Source organism: Amia ocellicauda, chromosome 7, assembly GCF_036373705.1.
Source record: "Amia ocellicauda isolate fAmiCal2 chromosome 7, fAmiCal2.hap1, whole genome shotgun sequence".
NCBI classification, from domain to species: Eukaryota; Metazoa; Chordata; class Actinopteri; order Amiiformes; family Amiidae; genus Amia; species Amia ocellicauda.
The window spans coordinates 990,770-1,008,792 of record NC_089856.1 but is presented as its reverse complement, the minus strand read 5'-3'; the positions used below and the strand labels follow the sequence as shown (position 1 = coordinate 1,008,792).

Here is an 18,023-nt window from a genome sequence, read left to right as displayed (position 1 = left end):
TGTCTATTTATGTCTCTGTGTCCAATGATCTGTGACTGTTAACGTCTGTCAGCAGGTTTCTATATTTCCTGAAACACCATATACACACAGCAAGAAGCACAACCAATGTACAGATCCCCTCCTCCTCTCTCTCCCCCCACCCTCTTTCTCTCCTTTCTCTTTCTTTGTCCCTCTCTCTGCCTCACCCTCTTTTTCTCTTAGTCTCTCTCCTCCTCTCTCTCTCTCTCTCTCTCACTCCGTCTCTCCCTCTTCCTCTCCATCAGCCCCTCTCTCTCTGTCTGGCTGTACTTCAGGAATGTGTGTTAGCATGCTAGGACTTATTGGATCCCCACGCTTTCATCAGTAGTGCAGAGAAAACACACAAACACACACCACACTGCCCCTCCCCCCGTCCCCTCTGTCTCCCCTTCTGCCCTAATCGTGGTATCTCTTGTTGACTCTCCCTCATCTCTAGCTTGTCTCTCTTTGTCTGTCCCTCTCCCTCCCTCCCTCCCTCTCTATCTCTTCATCCCTCTCCCTCCCTCCGTCCCCCTCCCTCTCCATCCCTCTCTGTCGGCCTCCCAGAGACGAACAGCGGAGCCCGGCTGCTCTCTGCACACCTGGCATGGGAGGACCAGGACACTCCAAACCCGTCCGTCGTGTGTCGTGGTGTAGTTGTGTGTGTGTATCGCTGTGGATGTGTGTGTGGTGTTTCAGTGTGTCAGTGCAACGACAACACCAGTACAAAACAGCACAAGACGGCTCAGTACTGTATAACTACTATTCTGCAGTGAATGCAATACAACACACACACACATACTAAACACGCACACGCGGTCTCTGTTGTGTGTGTGTCTGTAACACTGTTACAAGCTGCCATGACCTCACACATTGACCTGGGTGGGGGGTGGGGGGCTGCTCTGGTGTTTTGACAACAAGACGACAAACATAACACCCCCCCCTGCCAGTGCCCCCATCTAATTATTAACAGATCCCTCTGCTGCTCTGCGCTCCGTGGTGTGAACTCCTTTCCCGGCACAGCGCTCTCACAGCGTCCTGAAAGAGGGAGAGAGGAGAGAGGGATGGAGAGAAGGAGGGAAGGGACGGGGTGGGGTGGGGAGGGTGGCAGAGTGGTTTTGTGAGCAGTTGTAATTGTTATAGTTTCAGTAGTATTAGTCTACCTCTGTCCTTCAATTCTCCCCATTCCTTCCCCTCCCCTTTCTGTCTCCCTCTCCTTTACCTCCCTGTCTCTCTTCCTCCATCTTTCCCCCTCCCTCCATCTCCCTCTCTCCATGTCTGTCTGTTTCCCCTCTCCCTCCTTCCCCCTCTCTCTCCTGCTCCCTCTCTCCGTGACAGGACTGTTAATGACTTCAGCTCTGACACATCTGCAGCTGTGTGTCAACAGGAAACTCTTTCCATATGAGAGAGACGCACACACACACAGACACACTCACACACACACACACACACACAGACTAACGCACTCACATACACACACACACACACAGAGACAATCTCTCACACACATAAACACATACATACACACAGAGACACACACACACACACACTCCTATAGTGTGTATAGTGTAGTATAAGGCCCAGACTGGAGCAGCGCTGTGCTTGTATTGTGACTGACCAGTGTCTCAGTTCAGGACAACTCAGGTGAGTCCCACAGAGCAGCGCAGTGCGTTGTGAATCTCGGACAGGACGGCAGGGAGGTCTGGGTCGGCGCTGGGGCCCGTTTGAAGCCGCAGCAGGGCTGGGAGGCCAGGCCCAGGCGGGAGAGCTGCACTGCGGCTTCATTAGCGCACCCCGAACTGTCCTCTCTCCAGCTCCGCGGCTACGTCTTCCCTGCCCCTCGGAGACCTCATTCCAGATGTTCCCTCTGCATCGCCATTATTCCACCAGCGCTCCTGTTGAAGCGGGCCGCCCTGTCCCCCCGCTGTCTCTCCGAGCCGCTGCAACAGCCTCTGCTAGGATCGCCATGTGTCCTCTGTCGATATCTATATCTGGCATTGCGTGTGAGAGGGTGTTTGCGTGCATGTGTGTAGATGTGTCAGAAGTTTTTGTACCCTCACAGAGGCTCAGAAAGGCAAGTGTCAGATAAAGAGAGTGTGTGGGCGTCCAACCCTGGCCCTCTCACACTGCTGTGGAGGTGGTGTAGGCTGACCACAGGGGCCCCCGCATGCTTCCCCTGGCAGCAGAGACTGGATGGGGGTGTCATCATGTAGCGCACAGCAGTGAGGTTCAGGAGCACAGTGTCTGCCCTGCGTCCCTCCGACGGGGCTGCCTTCCAACTGCACAGAGCTTTGGGATCCCTTGTGACGTAAGGCGCTATAAATAATGAATTCTAATTAATATTGTTGTTGTCTAACTATTATATTACTAGTATTCAATTAGTGTTACTCATCGCCTCCTGAACACAGTAGTAACGGTCATGAAGAGTTTTCTGTGTTGCACACGTGTTGTACCTATGCGGGGAGGGGGTGTTTGTGGAGAACCTACACCACCCTGGTTGGAAACTATACGATTGGAAACATTTGAAAAGTGTTAACAGTCCTGAGAGACGTGCACTGGTTGTGTGTTTGCTCTGGTGAGTGTGGAGTAGGGAGCGTGTCACGCTCTGCAGCTGCTGCACGGCTCTGTGGTCTACGCATGTGGTTAACATGATGCGCGTCTAAACGTCGTCACTGCTTGGGGCAGCCAAGTCTGACGCGAGCCGCATGCAGGAGCGTAAAGAAAATGGGTTCCGCAGCAGCCGGCACCGTTTGTATTGACCTAGACCTGCAGCGACGGGGACACAGTCCTCTCATTTACAATGGGATTAGATAAGGATCCTTCACTGTCTCTGTCCACTGAGAGCAGCCGCAGCGGACTGAGCCCTGAGCTCTGATAGTGTCTGTGTGTACAGTGGGATCCTACAGACACGGGAGCAAACACGACACACACACACAGACCAGTGGCAAAACGTGTGTGAAGAAGTGTCTCCTGTTTTCTGTCTCGAATGCCTTGAAGCCCAATTTCCATTTGTGTCCCGGGTGCGTGTGTCCCTGCTGATCTGGAAAAGCTCCTCTGGTTTGATGTGGTCGATGCCTTTCATGATTTTGAAGACTTGGATCAAGTCCCCACGTAGTCTCCTCTGTTCCAGGGTGAAAAGGTTCAGTTCCTCAGTCTCTCAGTAGGACTTTCCCTTCAGACCTGGAATAAGTCTGGTTGCTCTCCTCTGAACTGCCTCTAGAGCAGCGATATCTTTCTTGAAGTGTGGAGCCCAGAACTGTCCACAGTATCCAGATGAGCTCTAACTAGTGCATTGTACAGTCTGAACATCACTGCCCTTGTTCTCAATTCTACACTTTTGACAATATACCCTAGCATTGTGTTTGCCTTTTTTATTGCTTCCCCACACTGTTTGGCTGGAGAAAGTGAGGAGTCCACATAGACTCCTAGTTCTTTCTCATGCGTTACTTCATCCAGTTCTGTTCCTCCCACAGTGTCATTATAGTGGACATTTTTGTTACCTGCATGTATTACCTTGCACTCGTCCACATTGAATTTCATCTGCCAGGTGTCGCCCACAGCTGAATATTATCTAAGTCCCTCTGAATAGCCTGTGCTGCCGAGATTGTATCTGCTGAGCCGCCAATTTTAGTATCATCTGCAAATTTGACAAGTTTGCTAACTATCCCAGAGTCCTGATCATTAATATAGATTAGAAAAAGCAAAGGCCCTAGTACTGATCCCTGTGGAACTATATAAATAAAAATAGACCTTTAACAGTAAATAAAGAAAACCAACATTAAATAAACCATTTGGCACGGAGGAGAGAAAAACTAAAGCCCCTATGGATGGCATGTAGGAGAAAATGAATCTCTGGGGGTCCACGGCTTAGGGCTCAGGCCTAATGTTTGCCTCCCCTTCAGGCAGTATACTTATTACAGCAGCAAGGAGATCAGAGAGTTCTTAGTTGGTGCTGCTGGCTGTGGTCTCCCCTCTGGTGGGGGCCTCGGGGGTGGGGGGGTTGGAACATCAACAGTCCTTGGGGTGTGGGTGCACTGTTAGCCTCCATGGTGGGGGGCCTCAGGGGTGGGTTGTGCCTCGTCGGCCCCTCAGAGGGGGTAAAAATACAGTTGTGCTCAGATAGTGGTCGTGCAATGCGGGACATGTCCAGATACAGCGGCGCAGCGCGGCTCTATGGGCCGGAGAAGCAGCGACTGCAGGCTGGCGGGCCGGGGGCGGGGCGTGGGCGGGGCCGACAGCCCAGGTTGTGCACTGTGGCCGCGGGGGCGCGCCGTGCTGTACCGACACTCGGAGCCGCGCCCAGAGAGCCGGGCCCGCGCACGGCTGCAGACAGGTAGGCGAGCGGAGCGCAGCGGCGGGCGGGTGTGTGTGTGTGTGTGGGGGGAGTTGGGGGTCAATCCGGGGGCTGAAGTGCAGGGGATCGGGAGTCGGACAGCGTCTGAAGAAAGAGAAGTAAGTTTTGTCTGTTGAGTACAGGCTGTGTAACAGGAGAGCAGCAGCTGAGCCCGCAGCGCGGTGTGGACATGTACACTGTGTGTGTGTGTGTGTGTGTGTGTGTGTGTATGTATGTGTATGTATGTGTATGTACACCATTTCAGATACACAGCGAGCTACATACTCACTTCCGTCAAATAGCTGAAACCAGCACCCTCACCCTCACCCTCACCCTCACTCACTCACTCTCACTGTAATTGACGCGGGTTTTGCTGGCGTAGTAATGCGGGTGCTGCTGGTTCAGTCAGGGAGGGGTATGGTATAGATATAGCGGGGCTGGCACTCTCCCCTGTGCCAGGCCGGCTCCAAGTGTCCCAGGACCGCTGGCACGGCTCTGCAAGGCTGTTTCTAAATTGATACGTTTCAGGAATGGCTACTCGGGGGTAATTACAGTTTACTGTGACTCATTTGTTTTGAAGATGGGAACAATAGAAGGACACTTTTTCGCCCTGTGGATAGTATTATTGGTGACAGTGTCAAGAATATATACTTTTAAATGAGAGAACTCTTTGTAGTGTGTAGATTGTGTAACCTGAAACATCACGGTTTCAATAATATAAATGTTTATTTTCCGCTTGTATTTATAATCTATGTAATTGGTATAATTATTCATATGATTACATGTAATAATAACTTAGCCCAAGTGTGTACTGCGTATTTGCAAGGCATTGCCGTGTGTAGGTCACTGTAAACCGCGGCTCTCTGGTGCCTTTCACACGAACAGACCCGCTCAAAAGTACGTTTTTTGAATTTCAGAAATGTATAATAAAATAAACAAATAAAATTGGATGCTTCCCAAGATGTAAATAGTGCTGTATGTGTTCTGTATGCGCAAACTCTCCCCAGCCCTCTGTAGGAGGATGCATGTAAATATCTGATTTCCAAAAAGACAGTCACGGAGCTTTCTGTGCATTTGTGAAAGAGTTAGCGAGTTTCCTGCAACGAAGCTTTTTTAAAAAGGCACATTGATTTTTGTGCTGTTTTGTGTGTGTGGGGTGGGGGGTCTGTGTATTCAAAGATTAAATCTCAGTGTTCATTCTCGGGAGTTCTTACTGGAAGAACTTATCTGTCTGTCTGTCTGTCTGTCTGTCTGCCCACAACCCCGCCACTGCCGAATCCGTATCTACATTTGTCGCAGGTGTCTGAGTTAAACAGAGCTGATTGTTGTTGATTTCAGTCATCTGGGACGAATAAAGTGACGTCGAGGGCAGGGGCGTGACGCGCCGCTGGGATCGATAGACGTCATAATGAAAAATAAAACGCACTGTTCTCTGAATTGCCGTAGAAAATGAGCGAGTCCGGGAACCCCCAGCCCGGCGCGGCGAGGTGCTGTCCCCGCTGTGCGTCGGCCTTATCTGGCACAATCAAAGCCTGGGGGGTGGGGGGCTCTTGAGCAGGACGGGGCTGTTTGCATGTCAAAAGGGCCAGGTGATGCGGGCGGCTTGTGTATTGCGTTTGATTGCTGTTAATCAAACCCCTTCCGTGCCTCTGAGGCGCTTCAGTGTCACAATACATATGTCCATTAATGTATTATTATTGGAGTAGCCTAATAGTATCCTTATAGTAAAATATCCTTGTACAAAATTTCCTCCGGGGTTATTGTTATATTTGTATTATTTTAAGTATAACCAGAAGGATATCGGTTGTTCTTTATAGAGTTTATCATTATTATGACAAAAGTAGTAATGGACTGTGCGCACTTTCTTTTGCGGACAAGTTGGGTTTCTTGCTCCGTGTTAAAGCCCTGTGGGTTTGAATGCCAGATAAACGAGTCAAGCAAGACTGATGAAGCGACGACACCAATCACTTCAAATTAAACCCGCAGTTTGGCTACCCGAGCGTTTCAATTCATGTTTTTTATGTAAAACAGACTTGAACAATAATTTCGGCAAGTTAAAAAGTTGCCGCCGTTTATTATATTTATTTACTGTCACGGTTTTCTCAATACACACTTCTCTTGATATATTTGACAGAAAAGTCCCTTTATTAATGTAGTCCATAATTACGGTTTCTGCAGTGTCCAGGTCGTTCACTGACATGGGATTCTCTCCCTTTTCAAAGTCATTTTAAAAACTTTAATTTAGAAAATAACAACACGGCTGCTGACGAGAGAGGCTGATCTACAGAGTCATTATTCCAGTACATACATTATTCAAGCCTTTGGTTTCGTTTGTTTGAGCCTGAGAAATTGTCTGGCAGCTGCAATGCAGAGCTCCTAGACTTCATTAGATGTTTACACACTTTTTGGATTATGATAGCAAATGCTAAAAATAACTAAAGCAATACAGCCTCTTCAATGCTTCCTTTTTCACTTCTGCTGCTGTCAGTTTTCGGCACGTGGCCCCGCCGCCCCTGGCTGTGTGAAATCTGCGGAGGTCAAGGGCCCCACTTGGCACCGTCTTCATTACGGGGAGGTCGATTCCTCTAGCTATCTCTCTAGTCGGTGTCAGGGTAAAGTTTAGGTTAAAGGTTCAGTTGTGTTAACTTCAGAACAATCTCAGTGTGTTTGTTCAGTAGGAGCTGTGTAGGGCAGTATAATCCAGGGTGCAGTTTAATATAGTCCTGCACAGCCATGTACACTGAACGCATTTTGAGAGCACGGTTTTCAGTAATTGCGCTAAAAGTTGCCTTGAAATTAAATTTAGCGCACCAATCAGGGTTGCCCTCCAAACCGCAGCGCTTTCACCGTGGACTGACTGCCCCCTCACCCACCAGGTCCAAATATACAAAACCTTATCAAGAGCACAGTGTGCTAAACCTGCCTTGTCTGTGTGAGTGAGTGTGAACGTGCTGGGAAGTAGGGTTGGGGGGTGGCCTCTATTGATATAATTTCTGTTTAGTCTTTTCTGGTAAACTGTGCCAAGTGTTTCCTGTACAGTTCAGCTCAAACCCCTGATGTTTACAGATCGCTGTTTGCCTTCTTCCATCCCGTATGGTTCAGTGTGGTCGAGGGCTTTGTTTGATGCCACTCAAACTCAACAAGGATCTGTGAAACAGACAGAATGTATTTATGTTCTGTACAGTGTTAGATAACAAGGAAACTCAGTACCCAGTGGTTTCCATTCTGGGTTGCCTTTTTAATTTCCATCTCACTATTATGATTGATTGACTGGCAGACGGCCTCATCCAGGGCAGCTTACGGGTTACAGGAGCATTACAAAGGTTCACTAATACAATTAAATACAAAATGCAAATGAAGCATCAATCTCTACAGGAAGCGTTTGAGCACCAAGTTAATCAGAAAAGAAGATGCAGAAATCAGACAAGACCACAGAAGCAAATAACTGAAGTGAGCTGAAATCACAATTGCGTTCAAGGCCCTGTTGATCAGATCTGCGCTGTGTGAGCCCTGGGGCCCCGCTGTCCTGCAGCACTGTGTTCCAGGGGACCCCAGGGGCCCTGAGCTGACCAGAGCCGAGAGACTCTTTATCTAGCTTAGTAACTGAAAGGAAAAGAAAGCAAAGACAGGACCAGAGACTGGGACAGAGGGGCGCTGTGGGGGTGTAGAGAGTGTGTAGCAGCAGCAGCACGCTCCCACACCTCTCTGAGCTGCTGTCTGTGTGAAATGACATCCCTGTGCTGTGGTTTCACCTGAACGGAAGCCGTGTTTCCGAAAAGGGCCGAGAGACGGAGCTGGGCACCAGGGCTGTTGGATTCAAGTCTGTTTCCAAGGTGGTGTTGTCACCAAATCATGTCTTTAATATTTGGTGCACAGAAAGTGGGACGTGGTCCAGGATGCATCTTACATGAATCCCTTTGAAAGGAGTTTATTAAAAACATTTTTGTGAAATTCACTTTTTTCTAAAATCACGCGTTCAGAGCGTCTGCGTTTTATTACTCTTCCTGTGCCTGTAAAAAAAAGAAAAAGGAGTAAAATGTGCATAAAGCTTTCATCAGAGTGCGACTTTCACTGAACACAAGTGGATGTTTTCGTGTTGTTAACATGGTGAGAGAGGATTATAGGTTGACATATACATTAACATCAAAGACTGGACTGCTGCAGTGTCACTGACTGGACTGGACTGGACTAAATATTCACATGGCTCTTCCCTGCCCAGTCCAGTATCTCAGTGTGTTTGTTTGTTCTGTTTTCATTCCAGTTTGGACGCAGACACTTTACACAGTGTGTATCCATGCACAGTCACCCCCCTTCTCTCTGTCTCTCCCTCCCCCTCACATTCTCAGGCCCTGCCGTTCTGTCCTCTCCTTCCTCTCCCTCCTTTTCAGAAGGAGAGCCAGGCTGAGAAGAGGTTTAATATATATCGCTTGTTGAGCTCTTATCTGATTGTTGGTGATAAAGATGCCAGTGAGCTGAACAGAAAGAAGACAGGGAGGTGTGTGTGTGTGTGTGTGTGTGTGTGTGTGTTTGACTGAGTATTTGTGTGTGATTATGGCTGGGGCTGCCTGGAGGCATGTGGTAAACAGGAATTGCTCTGTGTCACTGTGGGGGAATGCAAGCTGTGTGTGTGTTTGTGTGTATGCATGGAAATGTATATGTTTGAGTGGGCGCATGTGCCTGTATTGTGTGTGTGTGTCTATGAATGTCTGTATGTTTGTGTGTGCGTGTGCGTGTTTGCGTGCGTGTCTGAGTTTCCCTGGACAACCCAACAACAACAATAATAATGAGCTCATTTAGGAATTCTGCTTTCATTTACAGAACCGGAGAACTAGCGCTTCTGAGGCAAATCCATAGAATACACTGCACTGTACTGCACTCAACCACACTATACGACGCAATACTCCACTGTACTACACTACACTGCACTTTACTACACTGTACAGTGTGCTGTTTGTTTTGTTGAAAGTATATTGTCAATGTGTGTGCTTGTAGATTGTCATTGTGTGTGTGTGTGTGTGTGTGTGAGGATGTGATGAACAGATACACAGAGCGTCCGTCTGTCTGTGAGGGGCTGTCTTTATCTGCTCTTCTGGGAAGTGCTCTCTCTCTCTCTCTCTGTACGTCTCTTTCGGTCTTTCTCTGTTCCTTGCCCTCTCCCCCTGTCTTCTCTCTCCCGCCCTCTTCCTGTCTCTGTCGCTCCGTCTCGGTGCAGTTGTGCAGGCGCTGCGCTCGGCCCTGGGTCAGATTACAGCTGGATAATTATAAGGTGTGTCTCAGTGTGAGTGGATGAGGCTCGGTGGCCTGAACTCTGGCCCACTGTGATCTGCTGAACTGAAGCGTGCTGCGGTGCTCTAGTGCTGTCTTATTGTACTGTGCTGCATTCTAATGTGTGCCGTGTGCCGTGTGCTGTATTATAGCGTGTGCCGTGTGCTGTATTATAGTGTGTAGTGTGTGCCATGTGCTGCATTCTAGTATAGTGTGTGCCGTGGGCTGCATTATTGTACTGTGCTGGATTCTAGTGTGTAGTCTGTGCCGTGTGCTGGATTCTAGCAGAGCGTGTGCTTTTGTGTTGTACTGTATGTAATGTGCTGCGCTCTACGGTCCATAATAGTGTTCTAGACTGTGCTGTACCTTTCTGAGATTAATTCATAAATCACATTTTGTGTTTCAAATAGTCATAGTTTTGTTTTGTGGGTCATTATTCAGAAGAAAAGCCGTAAAACTGAAAATATTGGTTGTTTTCGCAGATCAGGTCCCTGAAAGAGAAGAGAGGGAGAGAGAGAGCGAGGGAGCTTCCAACAGGACCGGTTGGTTGCAGAGCCGGGGACAGAGTCCCGTCACTCCAACGCAGTCGATCAGCCAGTGGATTGGTCTGGAGAGCACAGCATAGGGGCAGTCACGGGCCACAGGAGGCCGGGCCTGGGTCTGTCGCTGATCTCGACTGGAATAATAAAGTAATCGATGAATTAATAAAAAAACAGAATGGCAATGTGTGTCCAGGAAGTAAAAGTAAAACAGAAATAAGCAGGTTTAAGAAGAAAAAAACAAAAACTGATTAACAGTTAATTAACCAATTAACACAACCGATTGGACGAACACACAGAAGCGACCATGGTGCTAGACATCGTTGGCATGGACGCCCCCAACTGCTACTTTAACCAGTCAGTGGTGTTCTTCTACAACCACAGCAGCAAGAACATCAGCACGGTATGGGGGACAAAGGAGCTCCTGGTGGTGGGCATGGGACTGACTGTGAGCATCATCGTCATGCTGGCCAACATCCTGGTTATGACTGCCATCATTATCAACCGACGCTTCCACTTCCCCATCTACTACCTGCTGGGCAACCTGGCGGCCGCTGACCTGTTCGCTGGCATCTCCTACATGTACCTGATGTTCCACACCGGGCCCAATACCATGAAGCTGTCTAAGACCCAGTGGTTCGTGCGGCAGGGCCTCGTGGACACCAGCCTGACCGCCTCCGTGGTCAATCTGCTGGCCGTGGCCGTGGAGCGGCACCAGACCATCTTCACCATGCAGCTGCACAGCAACATGACCAACCGGCGTGTGCTGTGCCTCATCCTGCTCATCTGGCTGGTGGCCATCATCATGGGCCTGGTGCCCTGCATGGGCTGGCACTGCCTGTGCGACCTGCCCGACTGCTCCACCATGGCGCCACTCTACAGCCGCAGCTACCTGGTGTTCTGGGCCGTGCTGAACCTGGTCACGTTCTCCATCATGGTGGTGGTCTACACGCGCATTTTCGTGTATGTGCGGCGCAAGGCCTGCCACATGTCCCAGCACACCTCGCAGGCGCGGCACAAGGAGACCGTCATCAGCCTGATGAAGACTGTGTTCATGATCCTGGGTGAGTGCAAGGAGGTGGGAGGGGAAGGCAAGGCAGGGGCTCCCAGGTTCTGGGGACCCCAACCCTGCTGGTGTTTGTTCCAACTGAGCTCTCAATCACTTAATTGAACCTTAATTGGAGTAACAGTCTGCTTAGATTTGACTTTTTAAACTGCATAATAAAGGAGTTGGTTATTTAAGTTCTTTATACAATGTTCTATTTGATTAAAACCCCTACTGTATAAAACCATTAAAACACTGAATTAGGAAATGATTTGTTCAATTAAGTGTTCAATTAAGTAATTCAGAGTTCAGGGTACCGGGTGCTCCAGGACCACGGAACCAGTTCTCTATCATGCCGTGCTGTACCATCATATTGTCTACCGTCTACTATAGTGTAGTACTCGGCTCCAGACTGTAGTGCACTGTGCTGTACTGGAGTGCGTTGTCTGTATCTCAGCTCACACATGCGCACAGCCAGACACCTTCACGCACACTGACACCATACATCACATCCTAACACACATGCACACTCACTCGCACACACACAGGTACACCCCTTGACACAGCCGGCTCAACCAGTCCGCCCGCCCTGCCTCACTGTGCCACTTCCTCCCTCCCTCCCTCCTCCCTCCCTCCTCGCTCTGTGAAGTGCAAATAAAAGACAGATTTGTCGTGACGAAGTGACACCAGATTTGCCAGATAACTCCCTCGCCAGGCAAGAGCAACACTTACAGAAACTGCAACCTGGAAACGTGAACGTAGCACCAACAGAACTGCGAAAACCACTTTCAAGAGTTAACAGACATGTGCAAACTTCTGTCCCTCTCTCTATATCACCCCTTTCCCCGCCCCCCCCTTTTCCCTCGCTGTTTTCCCACTCCCTCCCCCCCGACGGGCCAGCTGGCCTGTTCAAACAGCTCCCGGTGCCCCGAGGCAGCCAGGGGTGGAGATGACAGGCGGGGTAGTGGTTGTAGGTGTGGAACAGATTCCCCCCCCTTTTCAAATTCAAATTCTCCCCCTCCCTCTCTCCCTCTCTCTCTCTCTACCCCTCTCTCTCTCTCGTCCTACAAGCCCCTGCACAGCCAGGCATACCTCTGACACACGGCCTGGCGCAGCACAGATGCCGTTCGGCGTGGGGAGGGGCGGGGGGGTGTCTGAGAGCAGGTCTGGACCAGACGGCGCTGGTTCTATGTAGGCCGGGGCCCCACAGCCACCTGGAACCTGGGCTCAGAGAGGAGGGGTTATTTTGAAATTGTATCCACAGATGAGAGAGGCTGAGGGCTATGAAGGGAAAGGGAGCGATTACTATTACTATTATTCCTATTATTATGAAGTTGAAAGAATCGCTCACATGGTTTGGCAGCCATGTTGCATCACACGAAAGTCTACCAGCTTTTTCTTCCAGTCCCGCCAGGCCCAGAGTGCAGCACATTGCACAGCGGGGGTGCAGGGCTCTATCACGTGTGTTCAAGGCAATAAAATAACAGGGCTATCAGGGTTTGGTGACGTGGTTAGGCAGCCATGTTTCAATTCTGTAGTAGGCTCAGGTGGTGGGACTCGGCCACAGTAAGAGTGTTTACACACCCGTCACACCCTGTCCGCACACACAGCTTGCTGCAGTGTGTCAATATTTATGCTACGCAGACTACCCTGAGCAAGGTCATGAACTGGACTGGTCCAGTCAGTGACTCTGCAGTCCAGTCCAGTCCAGTCAGTGACTCTGCAGTCCAGTCCAGTCCAGTCAGTGACTCTGCACATTTAACCAATCTCCTCTCCCCTCCACCCCTCTTCACCCCCCAGGTGCGTTTGTGATCTGCTGGACCCCGGGGCTGGTTCTGCTGCTGTTGGATGGGCTGCACTGCCAATCATGCTCAGTCCTAGCCTGCGAGAAGTTCTTCCTGGTCCTGGCTGAGTGCAACTCGCTGATCAACCCCATCATCTACTCGTACCGGGACCAGGAGATGCGCAACACATTCCGGCAGATCCTGTGCTGCCTGTGCCGGCGTGGCCGCGCCCCCACCGACGCCCGCGGTACCATGGTGAGGCTCAGCACGATGGATCAGACGGTGTCTGACAGCGGGGACAACAACTACAACCACTCCACCGCCTGAGAGAGGGAGGGAGAGAGGGAGAGAGGGGGAGGGGGAGTGGGGAAAGTGGAAAGAGGGAAGAGGAGAAAGAGGAGAGAGGGGGAAAGAGGGAGAGGAGAGGGAGAGGAGAAAGGGAAGCTGGGCGCCGTGGCTGTTTATGTGGCACCTCTGCTATTCTTGCATCTTGTTTTGCTTTCGTTTTGTTGATCCTGTTAAAGAAAGAAAGGCACGAACAAAGAGAAACAAACAGAGGCCCGAGGAAGGGCAGGGTGGAGAACAGGCCACCCCTCTGTGTGTGTCATTCTGCTGGCTGTCGTCCTGTCCGTGCCCGGCTCTGTTTCACAGTCAGGGAGGAAGATAGGGCAGTTCTGCGGGAGGGTGGGGGGCTTGTGTGGAACTCAAGGGATAATAGCCCCCCATAGCGCTGGATATAGAATGACTGGATACACCAGACCTCTCCCCCCGGACTCTCAGCGTCTGAACAAATAACAATTCCAATTATTCAAGAAATTACTAGAATAGAATAATAATCATATAGTTATCGTTATAATTTTTGTCCTTTTTCATTTTCACAGTATTTCTCATGATATATTCCAGTGTAGTTTGTGTCTGTATTCGTGTGTGTTTGTCATCGTGTGTGTGTGTGTGTTGTTCTGTGTGTTTGTGTGTACAAATTGAGGAAGAAAGAAGAGCGAAATGGAAACAGTTTTCTTTTTCACTGTTGGGGAAACAAACACAAACCATCTTTATAAAGCAACTCAGGGAGGAATAGTTAAAAGAAAACGAGGAGAGGACATCTGCGTTTCACTCTGAACTGGTTCTGTTGGGTTTCGACACTTGAATGGCCCGGACAAACTGTCTGCGGAGGACACTGACTCTGAGCCCATCAGCACCCCCACAGCCGCGCACTAACGGGCCCTGCGGGACTGCAGCCACAGCTGCGAACAGCGGCCACTGTAACGAACACTGGGACAGCGCTAGGAACGAGTGTAACATCCGTCCAGACAGACAGCTGGACTTTGCACTCGTCCGAGACAACCGGCCTTCCCTCCCTCCTGCTCGGTCTGTGGAAGCTGGAGGGTTATTTTTCATTGGCCGAAGACATATCACCAAACCTTGGTCCTGCGCAATGCTAAAATGTGCCCCCCGCCTCCCAACCCTGGCTTCTGAGCTCACTTCCTGTCTGCTGAGTCAGTGTAAAGCCGGGCAGAGCCGGGCAGAGCCGGCCGCAGTCCCGGCCCGTCGTGGCTGTGCACTGGTGGGTGCAGATGGACCGTCCAGAGGCGGCTTGTGTCCGAATGAATGCTCTCACTGAACTCTGCAAATCGCACATTTAAAAAGGTGTTTTTTTATAAATGCGGCCTCAGATTGACAATAAGGGCAGTCGGCTGAGGGGCTGCAATTGGGTCACAGACGGGCCTGGGCCGGCCACTTTGTTCTTCAGTAGCCTATTGTACTGCACCCGCACTGTGTTGTATTGTACTCGTACTGTGTTGCATTGTATTGTATTGTATTGTCAAAGTGGTGATGTACGTCGTGTCACGCTCCTTCGGTTCCAGGAACATTTCAAGGGCGAACTGGTCGTTCCGCTCAGGGCCCCGCGCCTCCACAGGTGCTTTGAGTTGGACTCTTTAAAAAAAAAAAAAAAAAAAAAAAATCTGTAGCCTCAGTTTACAGTGAGTTGTCCATTGAATCAGCTGCTCTGACTCTCTGATACTCTCTGACACTCTCTGACTCTCTCTCATATGCGCAGGTGGGAAGGCCAAGCCGCCTGCTGTGTCTTGTCAGGGTCGCTGGCCGTGTTGTTGCGTTGCGTTTTGTGTCCCCGGGGTCCTGTGTGTTTGTGCGCTGGGTCTCCCTGCCTGCAGTGCGCAGTCACTCCACTCGGCTGCTGCGAGAGCCCAGATGATCAAGACCCTGCACTTTAAAATGTTTTCATTCCTGCCAGTTCCTCTTGAGTCCCAATGGTAAAATAATAACTCAGTCAGATGTTTTCAATACTTTTGTGTGGGAGCGAGGGTCTCTCGACGCCCTGCAGAGATGCCCCTCCCATGTCGCTTGTGTTTTGTATTTTAAACAATTGTAACAGTTGTGTTTGAGAGCGCATGTGTCTGCGCATATTTGTTTTGTTACACTGCATATGTTACTGAATGCGTCACCCTCGACTACAATCATAATAAAACTCCACTGTAACCACGTGTGTTTAGTGAAGGACATTTTTAATGGGATGCTAGGCTTGCACAGACCCCCCCCACACACACACGCTTTCCTACATGCTCCTACTGTACGGTTTGTTTTGTAACTATGGTAAGACCACCATAACCATTTATATGGGCTGTAACCGGGTAAAGTACTGCTGCTGCTGTGTTTGTGCCTGCTCCCCTTTGTGCACAGTGTTGTCTGGGATGTGTGGAGCTTCTTGTCTGCAGGTCCTGCTGATTGTGATTGTGCCGCGCTGGTGCTCTGTGCAGCCCTACAGCTCTGTGTCGCATTGCATATGATTTTTACAGAACCCACCTAATTCATTGCCTCCCCCACTCCCACAGACGCACAGCCCGTCCCCGCACAGCGCCGCAGACTTTGGTGTCGTGTATATCGCACTCCTACATGCCAGTAGTGTGCTGAAGGTTTTCCTTAATGTGAACACGCCAACACACACACAAACCATAACACAATAACACAATACACAAACTCAGTGCTGCCTCCTGTTTATCGGTTTATTTTATTGTGTGAATGTTGGCCTTGTGGTTTTGCTTTGGGTTTGGCCAGTGTTGCTCTGCGCTGTACTCTCTGTGACGCTGTGGCAGTGAGTCCCACGCAGTGCGAGGGGCCCAGGGGAGACTAGGGCCTCTCCGCTCTTTTCTGTCCGCAACTCATTGTGTTTATATACTGTCATTTCCTACAGTCATCCTTGAGAAATCTCTCCACTCCTGTCTCTTGTGGCAAAATTATAAGTCCATCTAGTGAAAGCCTCACACAGCACAGTGTACGGACACACGCGCACCCACGTGTGTCAGTTTCAGTGCAGTGTATAAAGGAGTGTGTGTCAGTGTTTAGTGTCACAGTGTAGAACTGTGTGTGTCACATTGTATAACACTGAGTTTGTGGGACGTTTGTCTTCTACAGAAAAGCACCGTAAAAACCCTGGTCCCTGGCGACCGGCCGCAGGCCTCACCGCTGCTCAGGCTCAACGGGGAAGGCCAACCAGGTGCCGGCCAGGCTGAGGAGAGCGAGAGCTGAGGCCCTGCAGACCGACGCACAGATGGAACCACAGACTTCGCAGGGGAGCCTCCGGGAGCAGCGGGGATGAGACGCAGAGCTGCTGTCCCTCTGTCACACTGAACCAGCCAAACACAGACTGGACGTGTAGGAGCGCAACACTGCTCACAACTCTGTGGTCAGTCTTTTTGTGTCTTGTAATAGGTTTTGTTTTGTGTTATATACACTCTGTATATAAATAGGTATGTGTGTGTACACATATGTAATATGTAAATTACAGATTTGAGCTTGTTAACAAGGATTCCAACACGTGCAGTCAGGTATACTTGTGTGTTACTGTGTATATGTACTGTGAATATATATATATATATCTTCCTATATTATTTATATACATACATGTATGTATGTATGTATGTATGTATATAAACACAAACATATATATATATATATATATATATATATATATATATATATATATATATATATATATATATATATATATATATATATATATATACATGTACAGTGGCTATAATAAATATTCACCCCCTTGGTCTTTTCCCCATGTTTCCCCAATCCTGACATTGAAATGGGATTAGTTTTCCTCTGACTCAACCTGCTCCACACTTTACTCCAGAGTTATTATTGTGAAACAACGGTTAACGAAAAATAAAGAAATGAAATCGGTTTAGAGAAGTATTTGCTGCACCAGCGCTGAGGACTGACGGGGACGAGGCTTCACAGGCCTCTGGCTTGTGATGACACAGCAGCATGTGATGGGACGGGGGCACGAGGGAGTGAATGGGCACTGATGCTGCGTGTTTATCAGCTTTATATATACACACATTTTCCAACACTGTCGTCTGCTGTTGCTGTTTGATGGTTAGGCAGAAATGTACATAACTGTTTAAAATGTATTTATTTTGTTAATTTCACAGTGACATTGTTTGTTTGTATGTTCATTTTCAATATGTAATTTAATGGATCTGTGGTGTATTTAAAAAGCCTGTTCTCCGAGTCTGGTGGGATCTGGGTCGCAGTGTTGACAGGTCCCTGCTGGGGCGCGTGTGGCTCTGGCGCCCCTGTGTGGATGAGGCGTGTTGGGGTCGACAGTCCGGACTGCAGCAGGGCCCTCACCCGACTCGAGGCGAGGGGCAGGAGTCGAATTCCTTGTTAATTAAATTTGAGGGAATGTGGGTCGTCTGGCTTTCTTTCCCTCGCTGGCTTCAGTCGCACACTTGAGCTCTTTGTAAAACTACCTCCCGTCCTCGTGCGTCTGTCTGTCTGTCTGTCTGTCTGCACGCCCACGGCCTCCTGCCATTGTAACCCGAGTTTTACCACCTATCTTCTGAATAACGACCCCCAAATTAAAGCATGACCTTTATTGATACAGAGCTAATTAAAATCTAATTCACCTCAGAATATGTTCCCCAGACTATAGCATTATTGCATTTTGAAAGGCCTGAATCTGTATATATTGCAGTGTTTTACTACACACTCTACTCTTATTTAATATATTTACTGACATATTTAAG

The 18,023-nt window shown here is 49.3% G+C and overlaps 1 protein-coding gene across 3 annotated transcripts; it reads left to right on the top strand.

The window, feature by feature from the left end:
• Positions 1-4,257: 4,257 nt before the first annotated feature.
• LOC136752458 (lysophosphatidic acid receptor 1) lies at positions 4,258-17,910 on the top strand. 3 transcript variants are annotated; one of them, XM_066707789.1, is made up of 4 exons: positions 4,258-4,330; positions 10,078-11,198; positions 12,980-13,218; positions 16,396-17,910. In XM_066707789.1, exons 2-4 carry the CDS (start codon positions 10,442-10,444, stop codon positions 16,507-16,509), a joined length of 1,110 nt encoding a protein of 369 aa, XP_066563886.1. In that variant the 5' UTR covers positions 4,258-4,330; positions 10,078-10,441; the 3' UTR covers positions 16,510-17,910. The 3 variants fall into 3 exon arrangements, with proteins under 3 accessions (XP_066563886.1, XP_066563885.1, XP_066563887.1); XM_066707788.1 differs by lacking the exon at positions 4,258-4,330 and adding an exon at positions 4,356-4,449; XM_066707790.1 differs by lacking the exon at positions 4,258-4,330 and adding an exon at positions 9,537-9,596.
• Positions 17,911-18,023: the final 113 nt, after the last annotated feature.

Bases quoted from the DNA above. Each gene is read 5' to 3' on its own strand.
- LOC136752458 (XM_066707789.1), top strand. From the start codon at position 10,442: ATGGTGCTAGACATCGTTGGCATGGACGCCCCCAACTGCTACTTTAAC. The intron at 11,199-12,979 runs GTGAGTGCAAGG...TTCACCCCCCAG, and splicing joins GACTGTGTTCATGATCCTGG to GTGCGTTTGTGATCTGCTGG. The intron at 13,219-16,395 runs GTGAGGCTCAGC...TGTCTTCTACAG, and splicing joins CCGACGCCCGCGGTACCATG to AAAAGCACCGTAAAAACCCT.